The sequence below is a fragment of the Oryx dammah genome, unplaced genomic scaffold, assembly GCF_014754425.2.
Source record: "Oryx dammah isolate SB20612 unplaced genomic scaffold, SCBI_Odam_1.1 HiC_scaffold_21, whole genome shotgun sequence".
NCBI lineage: Eukaryota > Metazoa > Chordata > Mammalia > Artiodactyla > Bovidae > Oryx > Oryx dammah.
In genome coordinates, this window is record NW_024070205.1 from 38,507,761 (window position 1) to 38,529,934 (window position 22,174).

The 22,174-nt window shown below is 49.0% G+C and overlaps 1 protein-coding gene across 7 annotated transcripts; it reads left to right on the top strand.

Moving 5' to 3' along the window:
* Positions 1–1,536: 1,536 nt before the first annotated feature.
* On the top strand, positions 1,537–22,095 carry FBXO6 (F-box protein 6). Of its 7 annotated transcripts, none has more exons than XM_040263434.1 (9): positions 1,537–1,632; positions 3,529–3,752; positions 4,279–4,425; positions 10,156–10,418; positions 17,330–17,624; positions 19,691–19,817; positions 20,314–20,409; positions 21,326–21,461; positions 21,688–22,095. In XM_040263434.1, the coding sequence occupies exons 5-9, from the start codon at positions 17,360–17,362 to the stop codon at positions 21,859–21,861; spliced, it is 798 nt and encodes a 265-aa protein (XP_040119368.1). In that variant the 5' UTR covers positions 1,537–1,632; positions 3,529–3,752; positions 4,279–4,425; positions 10,156–10,418; positions 17,330–17,359; the 3' UTR covers positions 21,862–22,095. The 7 variants fall into 7 exon arrangements, with proteins under 7 accessions (XP_040119368.1, XP_040119369.1, XP_040119365.1 ...); XM_040263435.1 differs by having other exon boundaries at positions 1,539–1,632; positions 3,564–3,752; XM_040263432.1 differs by having other exon boundaries at positions 1,545–1,632; positions 10,108–10,418.
* The last annotated feature ends 79 nt before the right edge of the window (positions 22,096–22,174 follow it).

Consider the following 22,174-nt stretch of genomic DNA (forward strand, 5'->3'; position numbering starts at 1 on the left):
CATCATGAGAAATGCTGGACTGGAAGAAACACAAGCTGGAATCAAGATGGCCGGGAGAAATATCAATAACCTCACATATGCAGATGACACCACCTTTATGGCAGAAAGTGAAGAGGAACTTAAAAGCCTCTTGATGAAAGAGAAAGAGGAGAGTGAAAAAGTTGGCTTAAAGCTCAACATTCAGAAAACGAAGATCATGGCATCTGGTCCCATCACTCCATGGGAAATAGATGGGGAAACAGTGGAAACAGTGTCAGACTTTATTTTGGGGGGCTCCAAAATCATTGCAGATGGTGACTGCAGCCATGAAATTAAAAGACGCTTACTCCTTGGAAGAAAAGTTATGACCAACCTAGATAGCATATTCAAAACAGAGAAATTACTTTGCCGACTAAGATCCATCTAGTCAAGGCTATAGTTTTTCCAGTAGTCATGTATGGATGTGAGAGTTGGACTGTGAAGAAGGCTAAGCGCCGAAGAATTGATGCTTTTGAACTGTGGTGTTGGAGAAGACTCTTGAGAGTCCCTTGGACTGCAAGGAGATCCAACCACTCCATTCTGAAGGAGATCAACCCTGGGATTTCTTTGGAAGGAATGATGCTAAAGCTGAAACTCCAGTACTTTGGCCACCTCATGCGAAGAGTTGACTCATTGGAAAGGACTTTGATGCTGGGAGGGATTGGGGGCAGGAGAGGAAGGGGACGACCGAGGATGAGATGGCTGGATGGCATCACTGACTCGATGGACGCGAGTCTGGGTGAACTCCGGGAGTTGGTGATGGACAGGGAGGCCTGGCGTGCTGCGATTCAAGGGGCCGCAAAGAGTCGGACACGACTGAGCGACTGAACTGAACTGAGCCACCTGGGAAGCCCCTTTAGTAGGTGCTTGCTAATTATTTATTGAATAGAGAAAGTGAAAGTCGCTCAGTCGTGTCCGACTCTTTGCGACCCCATGGACTATACAGTCCATGGAATTCTCTAGACCGGAATACTGGCGTGCCTAGCCTTTCCCTTTTCCAGGGTATCTTCCCAACCCAGGGATCAAACCCAGGTCTCCCACATTGCAGGCGGGTTCTTTACCAGCTGAGCCATAAGGGAAGCCCTGAATAGAGAAAGGAATTAACTTAATCCTAACAAAAAAACACAGAGCGGATTACCTTTGAGTTAATTTAGGGCTACCCGAGAGATGGTAGGAGCCAAGCTCAAGGCCAGAGTTTCAGCAGTTTCCCTCCAGATCAACTTCGCTCCCGGGGTCCCGGGATTCCGGGTAGATGTCTGAGTGGCCCCAGAGGGGAGGAGCTGAGTCAGGAGGCGGCTCCGGCTTCCCCGGAAAAAGGAGAGAAGGTCGGTCCCCGCCGCTAAGCCGCCCGCCGCCTAGAAGGGAACGCTTGCGGTCTGGAGCTCCCCTGACGCGGCCCCAGCCCCGAGAACCCCAGACTCCCTGGCACACCGTCGGTGAAGGGGTTCCGGCGCTGCGTTGGCGAGGTCTAGGAGCGGCCCAGAGGGAGGCGGGCGGAGCGCGGCGCGGTGACGCAGGCGCGGGGCGGGGCGAGAGCGCACGGCACCTAGGAGGCCGCAGGCTCCATGCCGATCCCGAGCTCCGGTCCCGCGGAGCGCGCCGCCCGGTGCCCAGGTCTCAGCCCAGCTGGGGGACGGGTAGGGGGGCGACAGGCGCGGGAGGGGGCTTGGATGTCAGGCGCTGCGGGTCTCTGGGTCTCTCAACGTTGACCGAACCCGAGGACGCCGTCACTGGCGGGCCGACACCCGCGGCAGGCGGAGAGGGACAGAGGGAGCCGCTTGGGGGCGTGGCGGGGGCGGAGCCAATCGCCGGGGTCTGGTCGCCGCGGCGCTTAATCTTTCGCCTCCCGGCCTGGCTGTCCCGAAGCATCCTCGGCTTCCGGGGCCATTGCCGCCTCACCTCCAGAGCAGCGCCCTGGCCAGGAGAAAGTCTAGGGACTCTGGGCACCGTCACGCCCGCGGGGCCTGGGACGAGGCCAAACTGACCCAAGCCTCAGCTTCCGCTTTCGGAAATGGACTTAGTAACGGGGTCTCAAGGGGTTCTGGGGAGAGTCTATGGAGAAAAGGCTAGTGCGTGGCTTCTGGACTGGTACGCAGGAAGCCCAGTAGGTGCGAGAGGCTGCTTCGTAGCGCTGATGTAGTCGTTTACGCTTAAGAGTGCCCCACGATGACCTTCACCCACCCAACATCCCCAGCTACCCCCTCTGCAGTCAGGCTTTGGGGGTGGGGTCCAGTAATAACGTGGGTTGCCATGCCCTCCCTCAGGGGATCTTCTCGACCCAGGGATCGAACCCGCGTCTTTTATGTCTCCTGCTTTGGCAAGCAGGTTCTTTACCGCTAGTGCCGCCTGATGTTAGTCACTCAGTCATGTCCAGCTCTTTGCAACCCCACGGACTGTAGCCCATCAGTCTCCTCTGTCCATGGAATTCTCCAGGCAAGAATACCAGAGTGGGTTGCCATTTCCTTCTTCAGGGATCTTCCCGACACAGGAATGGAACCTGGTTCTCCTGCATTGCAGGCAGATTCTTTACTGTCTGAGCCACCTGGGAAGCCCAATATGGGACCAGACTTTGGACCACAGGTTAAGACACCTCTAACTTGGAGATCCAACCAGTCCATCCTAAAGGAGATCAGTCTTGGGTGTTCATTGGAAGGACTGATGTTGAAGCTGAAACTCCAATACTTTGGCCACCTGATGTGAAGAGCTGACTCATTTGAAAAGACCCTGATGCTGGGAAAGATTGAGGGCAGGAGGAGAAGGGGACGACAGAGGATGAGATGGTTGGATGACATCACCAACTCAATGGACATGAGTTTGGGTAAACTCCGGGAATTGGTGATGGACGGGGAGGCCTGGTGTTCTGCAGTTCATGGGGTGGCAAAGAGTCGGACACGACTGAGCGACTGAACTGAGCTTTGAGCCCAGGGACTTTTACTTCATCTAGACAATGCTTTTGGAAGTTACCAACTTTTAAAAATCGACAGATTTCATGTTTTTTTAAAAAATGTTTAAAATTTCTCCTGAAAAATGGGAAGACCTGGCCACAAGGAGTCTTTTTCCATCACTGCCCAAGGGACCAGGGGACCATAGGAACCAGGCTCGAGGCCAGAGTTTCAACAGTCTCTGTTCAGACTGTCCAGGCGGGGGCTCACCTCCCTCCCTGTATCCAGGAAACCAGGGTAGAGGTCTAGGGAGTGGCCCCGCAGGGCAGGGGCTAGGTCAGGAGGACTCTGGCTTCCCAGAGGGAGGAGGAAGTAGAGACAAGGTGAGTCCTTGCAGGAGCTACATGTACTTTGTGGTGGTAATGGTGGTTGTGGTTTAGTCACTAAGTTATGTCCACCTCTTTGCAACCCCATGGACTATATAGCCCACCAGGCTCCTGTCCATGGGATTTACCAAGCAAGAATACTGGAGTGGGTTGCCATTTCCTCCTCCAGGGGATCTTCTCAACCCGGGGACAAGTACCTTATTTATCTGTTTATTTTTTTTTCTGCTGCTGCTGCTGCTAAGTTGCTTCAGTCGTGTCTGACTGTGCGACCCCATAGACGTCAGCCCACCAGGCTCTCCTGTCCCTGGGATTCTCCAGGCAAGAACACTGGAATGGGTTGCCATTTCCTTCTCCAATGCATAAAAGTGAAAAGTGAAAGTGAAGTCGCTCAGTCATGTCCGACTCTTAGTGACCCCATGGACTGCAGCCCACCAGGCTCCTCCGTCCATGGGATTTTCCAGGCAAGGTACTGGAGTGGGGTGCCATCACCTTCTCCGACTTTTTTTTTTTTCTCTAGTAATGGTAAAATCCTTCTCCCTGGGCAGGTGCCAGTGTGCCCACCCTCTTTTTTTTATGGGATGAATGTGTTTAGAAGACTGTGAACTGTGTGAAAATTAATAAAGGGAAACTAATAGTACAATCCCAGCATTAAGAGACATACTGGGCATTTCTGGCAGAAACTGACAATACTGCTGCAAACAGAAAGCAAAAATGATCTTCTCCTCGCTTGGCAACAGCTCAGCCAATGAGAGACTAACAACTCAACCAATGAAAAGCCATTATGCTTCCAACTCCTAGTATCTTCCAGTGAATTTTTTTTTATAACAGCCCCACCCAACTTTCCCTTCTCCTCTATAAAAAGAGTCCCTTCTCCTTTACTGAGTAGAACTTGTAAGTGGTTTGCTGAAGTTGCACAGCCTGAATTGCAATTCTTTGCTGCTCCAAAATAAACCGGTTTTGCTAGTAAAAAAGCGACCATTTTACTGTTTTAGGTTAACCCTACACAGAGGTTTCCACGGAGGTTTCGCAGAGATCCAGAGAAGACCTTCCAACAACTCCAAGGCTGGTGAGCAAACAAGTGCCGCAATTCAAGGAACACACTGGGCTCACTACTTTCTTCCCAACCTGGCAGTTTGAGGGTAAGTTTTTCTCCTGGATCTGAGCTCCGCCCCTTCTGTGTCTTGAAGCTCTTCAGGCTTTATTTGGGGGCTTCCCTAGTAGTTTCAGATGGTAAAGCATCTGCCTGTAATGCAGGAGCCTCGGGTTCGAACCCCAGGTCAGGAAGACCCCCTGGAGAAGAAAATGGCAACCTACTCCAGTATTCTTGCCTGGAAAATCCCACGGACAGAGAAGTGTGGCGGGCTACAGTCCATGGGGGAGCAGAGTGGGACACGACTGAGCAACTAACACACAGGCTTTATTTGGAATCAGTTTGAAGGTGCCGTCCTTTTTTATTAAGGCGTTGTTTGTGAGTACTTGGTTAGCTCTTAGGCCTCACTCCATGTTGAAATCAGACTGTTCCTAGTGTAACTATGCTAGCTTCCAGTCCAACTACTTTTGGAACCAGGCTTTTCCTATTGAAACTGTGCTGATATTTGGCCTGGGGGCTGTTTAAGAATGATTCTTTTGCTCCAGAGAAAAAGCCCTGAAAAATAGGATCCTAGTTATATAAAAATGTTTTGAGGGTGCTCCCCTTTTCAGGGACCTGAGACAATTTTATGTTAAAAGAAAAAAAAACCTGCTGTCTCTCCTTATAAGCATTTTTAACTAAATGGACCAACTGAAACAGATGTAATTTAGAACATCAGTGACCAATGTAGGAAACTTTTGAACTCCCCAAATTGCCTCTCTTAAAATTGTTCAAAGTAACTGAAGCAAACATTAAAGACAAAACAGTTTCTGAGGTCTTTTTTTCCCTACCCCTTCTTCTTTGTCTGTGGATGCTGGCTCCCTGATGCTCCCTTGCTCAGAACCTATCGGAACATGCTCCTTAAAGTTAATCTTCTGAGGATTGAAATAAATCCCAGATTACCTATGTTCCCTGGACCAATTGTGAGCCATAGTTAAAGTGTTTCCTAAAGTAACTGAGGATCCCCCATAGGTTTGCTAGAGATTTTAATACAGTTTTTCAAACCTGCCAGTCTGTTTTCTCAGATTTATATCAGTCCACATGCTTGTTGGTGAGTGTCAAGTAAACACTGGATGAAAGTAGCCCTATGGGTATATTCTGGAAGGGTTTTAGTAGAGCAAACCCCTACCTTTTGGCAAGGGGCTAGAACACTCATTGAAAACCTCCATTGAGCAATGACAGTAGCTTTTCCTAAGCCTGTTGATTGGAACAAAATGCAGCCTTACACACAAAAATCTGATGATTATTCTGTTCATGATTAGTCTAATCGACCTAAGGTTAATTTTTTAAAATATATGTATTTTATTGACGTATAGTTGACTTACAATGTTCCAGGTGCACAACAAGGTTGTTCAGTTATACAAATACACATATTATTTTTGAAATTATTTTCCATCATGTGTTATTACAAGATATTGACTATAGTTCACTATGCTATACAGTAAACCTTTGTTGCTTGTTGCATATCTATTTTTTAATTAAAAATCTAGCATTCTATTCATACTTAGTCAAACAAGTGGAATCAAAATGTCATAAATTTTTTAGTTAGGCAAAAATTCATAAGTTTTCTAAAATATATATAATACATATTTGTATATGTATACAAAAGCTTTTCTACTACACTTGATAAAGGCTTGAGAAAGAACGTCAAAAAAAAAAAGAGATGGAGATATTGGAGAACATAAACTAGATGAAATGGGAACACTGAATATGAAATAGAAAAAGTGAAACAAACTGAAAGTAAAAGATCATCATATAGCCCAGTTGTTTTTAAACAATGACTGCTCATTAGAAGCATTTCTGGCGCTCTGGAGGGAAAAACCAATCCCTGAGCATTTGTATGATTTCAGGTTATTTTTAAAGAAATATTCAGCTTCCTTCAGATGTTGAGTCCCCTTGGGTAACCATTACTTCCATGTTTATTAGTGGACTGAACTGGGGTCTTTTTCTTTTAGTTAAAAGCATGAGAATGGAATGGGAAACTGTGTCCACTCTTAGATTCATTTGGTAAATCAGATTACTTGCTCCCTAAATGAGCCACCAGAAAGAAAGACTTCTAAAATTCTTAATCTTCAGCTCCAGCAAGTGAAGGTCCCTAAACAGATCCAAAACCTTCTAGTTTCTGGTATTGCAGAGAATCAGGGTATCAGAAAAAAAGATTTTTACCAATTTAAGCATTTCAGGAGCTTCCAGTCTTCTCATCAAGTCTCTTATCAGCCTTTCCAGTGTCCTTCTAATGCCCAGTGAGAGGGCTCTGAGAACTACAGGGGCCCTTCCCAATCTTCCCTGTTGATCAGCTCGAAGAAACATCTCTCCAGATTAGGAAGGAATTTCTGTCCTTACTGAGAGCAGAGCCACACTCTTGGTGCTCAACCCCACTGCAGAGAACTAATACAGTTCAGATAGGGGATCTCTAATAACTCTCAATAGGCTCCTCTCTCCAAGCCTTCTCCCTTTTGTTTGGGCCTTTTGAGAGATACACACCCGTTCTCTTAGCTCCTCCAGCTCCATTCATTATTAGGTTAAGGCTTCTTGAAAGAATATTATACCAGAATTTCTTCCTCCCAAAAGGAGGAAATAATTCTAGAATTTGACAGTAGCCATCAAAATAGCCAGCCAGGTAAATGAAAAGACCTTTTGACATCTTTTATTTGTTCTGTGTCTAACACTACAGGGGCTGATTCTGGAAATACCAATTGTTTGTCCCTGATGAATCAACTACCACCCTCCTTAAGGGCTAAATCTCAAACTGATACTGGAAAAATTCACAGTGTACCTCCCATTAAGATTCAAATAGATCCCTCTAAACTCTCCAGAATTAATCAATAGTCTATAAGTAAAAAAGCCCTTCAAGGTGTAAAGCCCATAATAGAAGATTTCAAGGCTTATGGTCTCATCATCCATTGCAATAGTCCCTGTAACACCCCTATTTTACCCGAGGGGTAAAACCCAGGTGCTGAAGATGGTTTGTCCAGGACCTCCAAGCATCAAACACTATCTCTCAACACCCAGTTGTTCCTAACCCCCACATGCTACTGACATCTGTTCCCTGTGGAAGCAAGTTTTTCACTGCAACTGATCTGTGCAGTGTATTTTTCAGTACTCCAGTTGATAAAACTAACCAGTAATCTTTTTGCCTTCACCTGGAATGGACAGCAAAACACATGTACAGTGATGCCCCAGAGTTTCACAGAAAGTCCTTACTTTTCACATATCTTGAAAGCTGATGATATAAAGTTTTCTACAGATTCTGCTTTGTTAAAATACATAGATGACTTGCTCTTGTGCTCTCCTTCTCAAACCGCCTCACAGGAAGACAGCATCCACTTGCTAAAACTTTGAAACATAAAGTCTCCAAAGAAAAACTGCACTTTGCTCAAATTCAGCTTTGATATCTAGATCACGTAATCTCAGAACAGGGACTATGTTTGGATCCAGATAGGCTCCATAATGGGCTTCCCAGGTGGCACTGGTGATAAAGAACCCACCTGCAAATGCAGGAGATGGAAGAGATGTGAAGTTCGATCCCTGGTCGGGAAGGTCCCCTGGAAGAGGGCATGGCCACCCACTCCAGTATTCTTCCCATAGACAGAGGAGCTTGGCAGGCTACAGCCCATAGGGTTGCAAAGAGTCGGACAAGACTAAAGTGACTTAACACACTTGCACAACAGGCTCCATGACATCCTAAACTTCCCCAAAGCAAAAACTGAGCACCAGTTATGAGGCTTTCTCAGCTCTCTAGTTACTGTTGAAATCAGATCCCAAATTTCTCTCTATGGCCCAGCCCTTACGTGATTTATTAAAAACCGGTAAAGTTGACTCCGTTAATTGGAGAGGTCAAGATGATACAGCTTTTGAAGACTTAAAGAAAATCTTAATGAGAGCACCTACCCTTGAACATCCTAATCACCAGCTTTCCCATTTTCCTCTTTGTGTATGAGAAGGCACGGACTATCCTCAGAGCACTCACCCAAAAACATGGGGACCATCATCGACCTGCAGGGTTTTGTAGCCAACAGCTGGACCCTGTGGTGCAGGAATACCTCCCCCAAACCTCCACTCATGCCTCAGCTGTTCCTGCCACTGCCCTCTGCTTAAGGCCACTGAAGAGATAACCATGGGATCCCATTCAACCACGGTTGTACCCCAGGCAGTGGAAGCCCTCCTGAATTCTCATCCACTCAACACTTTTCAGTCAGTGGCCTCACCTCGTATGAAATCCTTTTGCTGACTGCTCTCCACATAACCCTTTCACATTTACTAACTTCAGCCCAGCTGCTCTTCTCCCCTCCTTCACCACGAAACCGCTGCACTGCCTGACCCTCACAGGTCACTCTTTGACTCCACATAAACATTTAGAGGAGATGTGTCTAATCGCTGCAGATTTTTCATGGTTCACTGATGGTCCTTATTTAAAGGGAGAAAGTGGTAAATACTGTGCTGTATATGCTATTACAACTCCTTTTGATATTGTTGAAGCAACACCTTTGTCCATCGTTCAGTGGCTAAGTCCTGTCCAACTCTTTGTCACCCCATGGACTACAGTATGCCAGGCTTCCCTGTCTTTCACTGTCTCCCGGAGTTTGCTCAAACACATGTCCATTGAGTCAATGATGCGATCCAACCATCTCATCCTCTCTTGCCCTCTTCTCCTCCTGCCCCCAATCTTTCCCAGCAACAGGGTCTTTGCATTAGGTGGCTAAAGTATTGGAGCTTCAGCATCAGTCCTTCCAGGGAATATTCAGGGTTGATTTCCTTTAGGATTGACTGGTTTGATCCCCTTGCAACATCTTTACCTGTGGCTTAATTACCCTACAGGCTAAACTATATATTCTCACGGAGGCTTCAGAGTTTAGCCAAGGCAAAACTGCTTACATTTATACTGACAGTCAGTATGCCTTTGGAGCAGCCTATGAATTTGGGAAAACATGTGATCCCCTGGGCTGTAGCCTGCCAGGTTCTCCTTTCCTTAGGAATTTCCAGGCAAGAATCTTGGAGTGGGTTGTCATTCCCTCCCCCAGGGGATCTTCCCAACCCAGGAATCAATCCTCCGTCTCCCATATCTCCTGCATCGCAGGTGAATTCTTTACCACTGAGTCACTGTGCAAGTCCCCACAGTTGATAAAAGGAGATATATTTTAATATTGTGTGTGTTAGTCACTCAGCTGTGTCCCACTCTTTGCGACCCCATGAACTATAGCTCGCTAGGCTCCTCTGTCCATGGGATTCTCCAGGCAAGAATACTGGAGTGGGTTGCCATTTTCTTCTCCAGGGGATCTTCCCAACCCAAGGATCGAATGCAGGTCTCCTGCATTGCAGGCAGATTCTTTACCATTTGAGCTACCCCAGGAGCTCAGAAAAACAAAAATCTAAGTACATCAGCTACTGGAATACTGGAGTGGGTTGCCATGCCCTCCTTGAGGGGATCTTCCCAACTCAGGGGTCAAACCCAGGTCACCACACTGCAGGCAGATTCTTTACCATCTGAGCCACCAGGGAAGCCCAAGAATACTGGAGTGGGTAGCCTATCCCTTCTTCAGGGGATCTTCTCAACCCAGGAATCAAACCAGGGTCTCCTGCATTGCCTGCAGATTCTTTACCAGCTGAGCTACTATGAAGAACATTGCTCTACCACAGCGTTGTTATTTTTAATGGAAGCAATTAAGCCTTTATTATAAAATCTTCTTCATAGTGTGCTCTTGGGAGATGAAGACCTTAAGTATCACACCTTTCAACCTAGAGATTTCATCTATTGGAAAAGACACCTCAAGAAGGACTCTCTTCAGCCTCCCTGGAAAGGCCCCAGCAGCTGCTAACCTCCTGTTGTGCTGCCAGACTCCAGAGAACAGACTCTTGGATTCATGTGACGCATCTAAAGAAAGCGCCAGACCCTGACTGGACCTGCACACCATCTGGTGACCTGAAGGTAAAGATTTCTGGAATTGAAGCAGATGACATCCAATGAGGCGGCTTGCCCCAGATGTCTAGACAACCTGTTAGAAGGTTCAGTATTCACAGATGTGGCTGTCTTTCATCTAGACTATAAAACTGACCCTGGATTCTTAGCCAAATTGAGTCTCTGCATTTGCAACCTACAATCTGTATCCCTGATGAAACATCTGATTCTGAAGAGTTTCTTTGGAGATAACAATACTGTCTAATTACTCCATGTTTATTCCTACACTGAGTCATTCCAAAGTTCTTGTTAATTCCTTCAGTTTTGAGCATAACTTTGCTTCCCAGTTGGCACTAGTGGTAAAGAACCTACCTGCCAATGCAGGAGACAAAGGAGATTCGGGTTCAATCCCTGGGTGGGGAGGATCCCCTGGAGGAGGGCAGGGCAACCCACTCTAGTATTCTTGCCAGGAGAATCCCATGGACAGAGGAGCCTTGTGGGCTACAGTCCATAGGGTCACAAGAGTTGGACACAACTGAAGCGACTTAGCAACAAATTGCTGTATTCACTCTTATAAGATACAGACTTTTAGATGGGAAATTCCTGAGAGATCTCCTCCTGCCCACCCTCCCTTCATACTTCATACTTAAATGTGACCACAGTGGGTGTCCAATATGTGGACTTTCCCTCTGACATAGGACAAGACATTCAGGAAAGGTCCTTCCTGGCATCCAGAGACAAAAAGTGATTGAATGCTAGTTAAAAAAACAAAAAACCCTGAGTCTTGATCAGGGATGCTCTTGGAGAAAGATCTTGATCAAAAGGGAGAAATGTGAAAATTAATCAAGGGAAACCTTACTAAAATAGACTGCGGAGGACAGAAAGGGGAGTACTTGACAGTCAATACACATCCCAACAGGAAGAATCAATACAGATCTCCAGCAGGAAGTAACACTACTAGTGCCAGCAGAAGGAAGAAAAATTTTCTCCTTTCCTGGCAACAGCTTAGCCAATGGGAGACTGTCACAACTCAACCATTGAAAAGTCAACCATATTTGGAACTCCCAGTTTCCTCCAGCTTTATAACTGTCCCTCCCGACTTCCATGTCTCTTCTATAAAAGAATTCCCTCTCCTTTGCTTGGGCTTCCCTTGTGGCTCAGCTGGTAAAGAATCTGCCTGCAATGCAGGAGATCTGGTTCTGGGTTGGGACGATGCCCTGGAGAAGGGAACGGCTATCCACTCCAGTATTCTGGCCTGGAGAATTCCATGGACTGTATAGTCCATGAGGTCACAGTCCAACTCGACTGAGGGACTTTCATTTTCACTTTCTCCTTTGCTTAAGAAAATTTACAAGTGTTTCACCAGTTGTAGGTCCCAAATTGCAATTCTTTGCCAGTGTTAGTGTTAGTCTCTCAGTTGTGTCCGACTGTTTGTGACTCCACGGACTGTAGCCCACCAGGCTCCTCTGTCCATGGACTGTTCCAGGCAAGAATACTGGAGTGGGTTGCCATGCCCCCCTCCAGAGGATCTTCCCAACCAAGGGATCGAACTTGAGTCTCCCACATTTCAGGCAAATTGTTTACGTCCGAGCCACCAGGGAAGCAGTTCCTTGCCACTCCCAAATTAATCTCTTTTGCTGGTAAAATATCTGGCTGTTTTATTGTTTTAGGTTAACAACTGCTTTTTTGGCCAAAGTCACAATGGAAACTGAGAAGTCTCCCAGTGTCCCTACATGTGGGAGGAGACTATTCCCTCCCACATGTAAGCAGATAAGGCCCTGAGTGATAGTAGCTATAGGCCCACCCCACCCCCACTCCGAGGGAATCCATTTAGACAGCTGGATAACCACGATCCCCCCAGGCAAGATTCAGGCCAAGGTGGTTCAGTTCAGTCCCTCAGTCGTGTCCAACTCTGCGACCCCATGAATCGCAGCAAGCCAGGCCTCCCTGTCCATCACCAACTCCCGGAGTTCACTCATACTAACGTCCATCGAGTCAGTGATGCCATCCAGCCATCTCATGCTCTGTCGTCCCCTTTTCCTCCTGCCCCCAATCCCTCCCAGCATCAGAGTCTTTTCCAATGAGTCAACTGTTCGCATGAGGTGGCCAAAGTACTAGAGTTTCAGCTTTAGCATCATTCCTTCCAAAGAAATCCCAAGGCTGATCTCCTTCAGAATGGATTGGTTGGATCTCCTTGCAGTCCAAGGGACTCTCAAGAGTCTTCTCCAACACCACAGTTCAAAAGCATCAATTCTTCGGCGCTTAGCCTTCTTCACAGTCCAACTCTCACATCCATACATGACCACTGGAAAAACCATAGCCTTGACTAGACGGACCTTAGATGGCAAAGTAATGTCTCTGCTTTTGAATATACTATCTAGGTTGGTCGTAACTTTTCTTCCAAGGAGTAAGCGTCTTTTAATTTCATGGCTGCAATCACCATCTGCAGTGATCTTGGAGCCCCCCAAAAATAAAGTCTGACCCTGTTTCCACTGTTTCCCCACCTATTTGCCATGAAGCGATGGGACCAGATGCCATGATCTTCGTTTTCTGAATGTTGAGCTTTAAGCCAACTTTTTCACTCTCCTCTTTTACTTTCATCAGGAGACTTTTTAGTTCCTCTTCACTTTCTCCCATAAGGGTGGTGTCATCTGCATATGTGAGGTTATTGATATTTCTCCCGGCAATCCTGATTCCAGCTTGTGTTTCTTCCAGCCCAGCGTTTCTCATGATGTACTCTGCATAGAAGTTAAATAAGCAGGGTGACAATATACAGCCTTGACGTACTCCTTTTCCTATTTGGAACCAGTCTGTTGTTCCATGTCCAGTTCTAACTGTTGCTTCCTGACCTGCATACAGATTTCTCAAGAGGCAGGTTAGGTGGTCTGGGATTCCCATCTCTTTCAGAGTTTTCCACAGTTTATTGTGATCCACACAGTCAAAGGCTTTGACATAGTCAATAAAGCAGAAATAGATGTTTTTCTTGAACTCTTTTGCTTTTTCCATGATCCAGCAGATGTTGACAATTTGATTTCTGGTTCCTCTGCCTTTTCTAAAACCAGCTTGAACATCAGGAAGTTCACGGTTCATGTATTGCTGAAGCCTGGCTTGGAGAATTTTGAGCATTACTTTACTAGCATGTGAGATGAGTGCAATTGTGCAGTAGTTTGAGCATTCTTTGGCATTGCCTTTCTTTGGGATTGGAATGAAAACTGACCTTTTCCAGTCCTGTGGCCACTGCTGAGTTTTCCAAATTTGCTGGCATATTGAGTGCAGCACTTTTACAGCATCATCTTTTAGGATTTGAAATAGCTCCACTGGAATTCCATCACCTCCACTAGCTTTGTTCGTAGTGATGGTTTCTAAGGCCCACTTGACTTCACATTCCAGGATGTCTGGCTCTAGATGAGTGATCACACCATCGTGATTATCTGGGTCGTGAAGATCTTTTTTGTATAGTTCTTCTGTGTATTCTTGCCACCTCTTCTTAATATCTTCTGCTTCATACCATTTCTGTCCTTTATTGAGCCCATCTTTGCATGAAATATTCCCTTGGTATCTCTAATTTTCTTGAAGAGATCTCTAGTCTTTCCCATTCTGTTCTCTTCCTCTATTTCTTTGCATTGATCGCTGAAGAAGGCTTTCTTATCTCTTCTTGCTATTCTCTGGAACTCTGCATTCAGATTCTTATATCTTTCCTTTTCGCCTCTCTTCCTTTCACAGCTATTTGTAAGGCCTCCCCAGACAGCCATTTTGCTTTTTTGCATTTCTTTTCCACGGGGATGGTCTTGATCCCTGTCTCCTGTACAATATCACAAACCTCATTCCATAGTTCATCAGCCACTCTGTCTATCAGATCTAGGCCCTTAAATCTATTTCTCACTTCCACTGTATAATTATAAGGGATTTGATTTAGGTCATACCTGAATGGTCTAGCGGTTTTCCCTACTTTCTTCAATTTGAGTCTGAATTTGGTAATAAGGAGCTCATGATCTGAGCCACAGTCAGCTCCCGGTCTTGTTTTTGTTGACTATATAGAGCTTCTCCATCTTTGGCTGCAAAGAATATAATCAATCTGATTTTGGTATTGACCATCTGGTGATGTCCATGTGTAGAGTCTTCTCTTGTGTTGTTGGAAGAGGGTGTTTGCTGTGACCAGTGCATTTTCTTGGCAAAACTCTATTAGTCTTTGCCCTGCTTCATTCCGCATTCCAAGGCCAAATTTGCCTGTTACTCCAGGTGTTTCTTGACTTCCTACTTTTGCATTCCAGTCCCCTATAATGAAAAGGACATCTTTTTTGGGTGTTAGTTCTAAAAGGTCTTGTAGGTCTTCATAGAACCGTTCAACGTCAGCTTCTTCAGCGTTACTGGTTGGGGCATAGACTTGGATTACTGTGATATTGAATGGTTTGCCTTGGAAACAAACAGAGATCATTCTGTTGTTTTTGAGATTGCATCCAAGTACTGCATTTTGGACTCTTTTGTTGACCATGATGGCTACTCCATTTCCTCTGAGGGATTCCTGCCCACAGTAGTAGATATAATGGTCATCTGAGTTAAATTCACCCATTCCAGTCCATTTTAGTTCACTGATTCCTAGAATGTCGATGTTCACTCTTGCCATCTCTTGTTTGACCACTTCCAATTTGCCTTGATTCATGGACCTGACATTCCAGGTTCCTATGCAATATTGCTCTTTACAGCATCGGACCTTGCTTCTATCACTAGTCACATCCACAGCTGGGTATTGTTTCTGCTTTGGCTCCATCCCTTCATTCTTTCTGGAGTTATTTCTCCACTGATCTCCAGTAGCATGTTGGGCACCTACTGACCTGGGGAGTTCCTCTTTCAGTATCCTATCATTTTGCCTTTTCATACTGTTCATGGGGTTCTCAAGGCAAGAATACTGAAGTGGTTTGCCATTCCCTTCTCCAGTGGACCGCATTGTGTCAGACCTCTCCACCATGACCCGGCCGTCTTGGGTTTCCCTGCGGGCATGGCTTAGTTTCATTGAGTTAGACAAGGCTGTGGTCCTAGTGTGATCAGATTGACCAGTTTTCTGTGAGTATGGTTTCAGTGTGTTTGCCCCCTGATGCCCTCTTGCAACACCTACTGTCTCCCTTGGGTTTCTCTTACCTTCAGAGTCGGGTATCTCTTCACGGCTGCTCCAGCAAAGCGCAGCCACTGCTCCTTACCTTGGAGGAAAGGTATCTCCTCACCACTGCCCTTCCTGACCTTCAACGTGGGATAGCTCCTCTAGGCCCTCCAGCGCCCTTGCAGCCACCGCTCCTTGGACATTGGGTTGCTCCTCCCGGCTGCCGCCCCTGGCCTTGGGTGCGGGGTGGCTCCTCCCAGCCACCCCTGACCTCTGACACAGGGTAGCTCCTCTCGGCCGCCGCCCCTGACCTCAGACTTGGGTAGCTCCTCTCGGCCGTTCCTGCGCCGTCGCATCCTGGCACTCTCGGCCGCTGCCCCTGACCTTGGACGTGGGGTAGCTCCTCTTGGCCGCCGCCCTTTGGGCATGAGGTCCTCCCGGCTTCTGCCGCTGACCTCGGACGTGGGGTAGCTCCTCTTGGCCGCCGCCCTTTGGGCATGAGGTCCTCCCGGCTTCTGCCGCTGACCTCGGACGTGGGGTAGCTCCTCACGGCAGTGCTTATTGCGCCGGTCGCTGCCGCCCGTGCTTAGTGACACCACTCTAATTTTCCCAGAACCCTGTGCAATTCAGGGCTTCCCTGGTGACTCATTGGTAAAGAATCTGCAATGCAGGAGATCGGGGTTCAATTCTTGGGTCGGAAAGATCCTCTGGAGAAGGAAATGGCTCCCCACTCCAATATTCTTACGTGGAGAATCCCGTGGAGAGAAAAACCTGGCAGGCTACAGTCCACAGGGTCACAAAAGAGAGGTGGACATGACTAAGCAACTAAACGAGAACAAAAGAGTTAATGATGCTTTGGAGCGCTTCTCGACCAGTTGTGCTCAATGCTTTACTTGTACCTACTCAGTCCTCGCAGCCCTACTGAGGTCAGGACATTTACTATCTCCATCTGGGGCAGTGTGGGGGGATTACCTTCCCGGGACAGGGAAGCCTGGTGCGCTGCAATCCATGGGGTCACAAAGAGCTAGGCATGACTTAGCAACTAGACAACAATCTTCCCAGATAGTCACTGAAGCCACAACTAAAACAGAAGCGATGTTGCATCTTCACCCTCAATCTGCTTTTCAGTTTCTGGGCATTTTGGAGTGATCTGAAGCCCAAGCCAGAACTTTCTGAGGGCGGGGGTGGGGGAGGGGGGGCCCTCCTCAAGGGGACATTTTATCACATTCGTTTTCCAGGCTAAAGTGAACAATTTGGGGAGAGAAGTTTGTTATCTCGGGACTAGCCCATTACTTAAGTTGTGAGCTAGTCTGTGGATGCGATAAAGATTTTATATTCTAACGGTGAATCATTAAAATATCACTGAAAGCTTTTGCAGAGCTTACAGACAACAGCATGGTCTTGGCAAAATCTTACAGTTCATCAGGCCCACCAACTAAAAATTAAGCCATTAATTTTTAATGGGGGGATGGAGCCTCTTAAAAAATTAATCCCTGAAGGCTTTATCAATATTATTGTGCTCTTTCAAATGTGCATAACGTGACCACTTTATTGTGAGGGGCTGCTGCTGCTGCTGCTAAGTTGCTTCAGTCTACCATATATTAATGTGTATACTCAGTTGCTCAGTCGTCTCCGACTGTTTGCAACCCTGTTGACTGTAGCCCATCAGACTCCTCCGTCCCTGAGATTTCCCAGGCAAGAATATTGGAGTGGGTTGCCGTTTCCTTCTCTGGGGGATCTTCCTGACCCAAGCCCAGATCTCCTGCATTTCCTGCATTGACAGGTGGATTCTTTACCACTGAGCCACCTGGGAAGCCCACCGTGTACTAGAAGGGGGCTCAGATGTTTCCTGGCCTGGGTCCCTGGGGATCTGTGGGGTCCACCTTCCTGGTCTGAACTCATGATGACTGTTGCTCCCCACAGGCCTGTGTGTGCACCTCACCCCCCGCAGCCATGGCCCTGGTCAGCATCAACCAGCTGCCCGAGAACATCCTGCTGGAGGTGTTCACACACGTGCCCGCCCGCCAGCTGCTGTGGAACTGCCGCCCCGTGTGCTGCCTCTGGCGCGACCTCATTGACCTCGTGTCCCTCTGGAAGCACAAGTGCCTGCGGGAGGGCTACGTCACCGAGGACTGGGACCAGCCTGTGTCCGACTGGAAGGTCTTCTACTTTCTGTGCAGTCTCCGCAGGAACCTGCTGCGTAACCCGTGTGCCGAAGGTGAGCAGAGGCTGCTTCCCTCCCTTTCCTGAACCTCAGGACCTTTGCACTTGCTGTTCCCACACTACCTGGACTGTTCCCTCACCCCCTGCCCCAACACCTGTCACGCTCCCTTGGTCCTTCTCATCCATCAGATCTCAGTTCAGAGATGTGCCCTGATCCTGCATCTGAAAACAGTGCCCCCACCTCTGTCACGTCGCCCCATTTCCTTCCTTCATTGCACCGGTCATAACCTAGAATGACTCAATCTCTTGTGTTTTTTTTTTTTTCCCTCTGCTACAAATTTCAAATTCCTGGGGCCTGACAGATCTTGCCACTTGGCACCCCATGCCCACATAGCAAGTGCTCAGGACACATTGGTTGAGTGAATGAGCATACACCCGGCCCCCTTTCCCATCTAGTTCAGTCTTTGCTGCCTAAGAGCTATGTGCAAGCTGGCTGTGTACCTGGTCTGAGTCATTATCCTCCTGTCACCTCATGATAGAGAGGAGGAAAATGAGGAATTTTGAGAGGTGACTACAATCACGTGGTTTGAGGCTCCAGTTTTACTTACGTTCTCTTATATTTGCCAGGGTTTGTTTATTTTTCCCCTTTGTTAGCACCTTCATTTCATATCAGGCATCATGCTTCCTGCTGGGATATAGCAGCAACTAATCAAGAGGCCTAGTCTGTACGCTTAGAATCCTTTTCATGCTTGCTTTCTCTGTTCTCACGAGCATCACGCAGGTTAGCCAAAGAAAGGTAGGGTCCATTTTATAGCTGGGGAGTATGAGGCCCCCCAAGATGAGTGTCTTGCCCAAAGATCTAGAACTGCCCAGCTTCTGGAGTCTGGTCCTGACTACTAAAGGTCCTCAGGCCCCATAGACAGCGCCCCACTCAGTCTCCTGGCCTGCCCCAAATTCTGCTCAGAAGCTGCCCAGCAGGTCCAGGCCACCAACTTGGCTCATCCAGCCCTGCAGAGCCGGCCACCCAGCCTTGCTCAGCTCTCCCTGTGGGCCTGCCCTGGGCAGTAGCCCAGCTCCTGGATTTCTGAGTTCTTCTGGTTCTCTGCTGGGGGTGCCCCCAGGGAACCTGGGGAATAGATGTAGGCTCCTAGTAGAGGGAGTAGTGTAATAGTGTTAGTGGCTCAGTCGTGTCCGACTCTTTGCGACCCCATGAACTATAGCTGGCTAGGCTCCTCTGTCCATGGAATTCTCCAGGCAAGAATACTGGAGCGGGTTGCCATTCCCTTCTCCAGAGGATCTTCCTGACCCAGGGATTGAACCCAGGTCTCCTGCGCTGTAGGCAGATTCTTTACAATATGAGCTACAGGGAAGTCCTAGTAGAGGAAACAAAGGTGTAATTTGGAAAAGCTCCCCTGGTGATTGTTCTGGAAAGCCTGGAGAGGAATCACTGTTTTGAGGGAGACAGAAAGGACAGCCTTATGCCTCCAAACCTACTCTGCCAACCTGGTGGGGAACCTGTCCACAAATAGAGGGTTACTACACGGCACCAACCCAGAGGATGCCCGGCCCCCGAGTCCTCCATCCTGCCCAGGGCAGCAGGTTCCCACCACCTACCAGCAAACCCCCTTGGATCTCAGTTCCGTAGTTGACCTCCCATACGTCAACATCAGGGGGACTGCCAGAAAGTGGTCACACTAACCGTTCAGAACAGAATTACCCTCACGGGACGGGCCCTGCGTCATTCAGTCGTTTGAGAACTGAAACTTAGGTATTTCCTAGCGCCCCCCCACCAATATGGAAGTGAGGAAAGTGTGGTTTAGAATTTCTGCTTATACTTTTTTTTTTTTGCCCCTAGCTTCATGTCAGGAATTTAGCCAGTCAGAAACAAAGTGGGAAAGTGGGAGGGGAGGGTCTCGGATCAGAGCTGATGTGATGGGCACAGGTTGGAATGTGGAGCAGTGGGGGGGTGGGTCTTTGCAGGGTGGCTTCAAAGTGGCATGGGGGGCATGCCTTGAGATCTGAGCCTCCCCAACCCCTGCCCCACCTCCGAAGACCAAGTGGAGAGGGCCAGGCTGAAAGCATTCACACAAGGGATCTCACTGGGGCTTCTGTTTTCCCTAGAGGATATGAGATTCTGGAAAATCGACTCCAACGGAGGGGACCAGTGGAAGGTGGAGAGCCTCCCCGGAGCACATGGCACAGGCTTTCCTGACTCCAAAGTCAAGAAGTACTTTGTCACGTCCTATGAGTAAGACACAATGAGCCGAGAAGCTGTGTGGAGGGAGGAGGGTCCAGACAACTTCTGCCAAATCCCAAGGCCTGAGGGCCTGCCTATGAAGCTCCAGGGAGGGGGTTCCCCAAACCAGCTCAAGGTCTCCTGCTGCCTAGAGCAGGAGTCAACTTAGCAGCCACGTTAAGAGACAGCAGGGGTGGAAAGCAGTTTGAGGAGGCAGGGAGCCCGTTTGGGTGGTGAGGCTAAGTCAGGGCTGATACAGACCTGAGTTTACAGGTGCCCTCCTTAGGGTGCTGGGAGACTGGGCCTAAGGACTGGGATGGATGCAGCCCAACACAAGTGGGTCAGGCTCCCCACATGTTCCCCACAGGGCTGCCAGGAAGCAGGAGCCAGAGTCCGCAGCAGCAGTGACTGGCCTGCAGTGATCAAGTGGGGACTGCTGGGCCCCTTGAACTACCCCCCTGGGTCCAGGCCATTCCTGCAAACACATGCCTTTCCCTCTGCTCCCCAGCATGTGTCTCAAGTCCCAGATAATAGACCTCAAAGCCGAGGGCTACTGGGAGGAGCTACTGGACAAGTTCCGGCCAGACATCGTGGTTAAGGACTGGTGAGTGGGGGCCCCCACCCGAGTCTCACACTCTGCAGCCCTCCCTCTTCTCTTCCTGAGATCCCCTGTAGGGAGTGCCTGCTGAACCCGGCAGTGTCCTGGGGCACGGGCTGCCCTCCTTCCTGCTGACAGAGCCAGCACTTACTCATTCAACACCTGCCTCCCACCACCACCACTGCCTTGCACCAGCAGATGTTAACCCCAGTTTACAGATGGGGAGACTGAGGCCTACAGATGTGTTGTCACAAACAGGCACGGGAGCAAAAGACACCAGAACCCAGCCTCCTTGGACCTCACAGATACTCACATGCCTCCTTGCCTGTCTGACGCCCCTGCCCCTTTAACCTTTCATCCCACGACTCTTTCCCAAGCTCCTATTCTGTGCCCAGTGCTTTGCAACACTCTGGCCTGGCTCAGGGCAGAAGCTGAGCCCCAGTGCCAGCCAGGCCCACCACTCTGAGGGTGGAGGGTGGGGTTTGAGGTGTGCAGAGCTACAGAGGTTTCAGAGAGTGCAGTGGGGCTGACCAGAGGCTGAGCTCTGTGCCAGCCCCATCACACAGGCCCTCCCTCCCAAACCTCCATTAAAATGTACAGGTGACACGTATCTGACAGCCCAGGCCTTTCTCTCTGTAGAGAGCCTGTCGCTTTTTAGGTTGAAAAAAAAGATTACTTTGAAATCTCCACTGGAACACCCAAGAAGGTTGTTGCCCCTTTTCTCAGATGGGCTCATTGAGGCCCAGAGCAGATTGTACTCCCACGGGCACAGTGGGGCACAGGGAGCACTACAGCCATCTGGGCCTCACGGGCAGAGCAAGGCAATGAAACTCGGGCCCCCCAGTTAATGGGCCTGCTGGCTGCCTGCTTCTAGGGCCGCCTCTGTCTTGGGTTCCCAGTCCTGAGCCCCGCCCTCCCACAGGTTCGCCCCTAGAGCAGACTGTGGCTGCACCTACCACATCCGAGTACAACTGGCCTCAGCCGACTACCTCGTCCTGGCCTCCTTCGAGCCCCCGCCGGTGACCATCCACCAGTGGAATGATGCCAAGTGGACAGAGGTGAGGCCTCACCTGCTTGCCCCTCGCCACCTGCTTCTCCCAAGGCCAGGATGACAGGAAATCAGGGGCAGCCCCAAGGCCCGGAATGCCCCAGTCCACTGCCTGGAGCTTCTGCCTTCTGGCCTGGAGGCTTTCCCTTGCAGGACTTGGCTCCACACTTCCCTCTCCAGCTCAGCCATCATCGCCTCTCCAGTCCTAGTGATTGCTCTCTCTCCTCTCCCCCCAGGTTTCCCACACCTTCTCTGATTACCCGCCAGGCGTCCGCCACATCTTCTTTCAGCACGGGGGCAAGGACACCCAATTCTGGGCAGGCTGGTATGGGCCCCGCGTTACCAACAGCAGCGTTGTCATCAGCCACAGGGTGACCAGGAACCCGCCCCACACCGTGGCGCAGCCCTAGACCTTGCAGGGGCCAGAGGAGGCACCCCACCTGCCCTCCGCACTCCATCTCCACAAGCCATCTCTGACTGTCCTCTGACAGCCATCTATCCGTCCTCTGCCTGGGCCAGCCAAGTGCCAAAGGTCCCTTGCAGGCAAGAGCTGAGCCTGTAGGGGGCAGCCCCAGCTCTGACCTGGGGCTTACTGTCACATAGCTCTGACTTTTTGTTGTAATAAATGTTTTCAGCAAAACTCACCTGGGGCTGGGGCTAAGGGTGGGGCTACAAGGTCCTTCGTGCTTGGGCAGAGAAGCAGCCCCTTCCCTCCAGGTAGTG

Bases quoted from the DNA above. Each gene is read 5' to 3' on its own strand.
- FBXO6 (XM_040263434.1), top strand. From the start codon at position 17,360: ATGGCCCTGGTCAGCATCAACCAGCTGCCCGAGAACATCCTGCTGGAG. The intron at 20,410-21,325 runs GTGAGTGGGGGC...GCCCTCCCACAG, and splicing joins GACATCGTGGTTAAGGACTG to GTTCGCCCCTAGAGCAGACT. The intron at 21,462-21,687 runs GTGAGGCCTCAC...CTCTCCCCCCAG, and splicing joins ATGATGCCAAGTGGACAGAG to GTTTCCCACACCTTCTCTGA.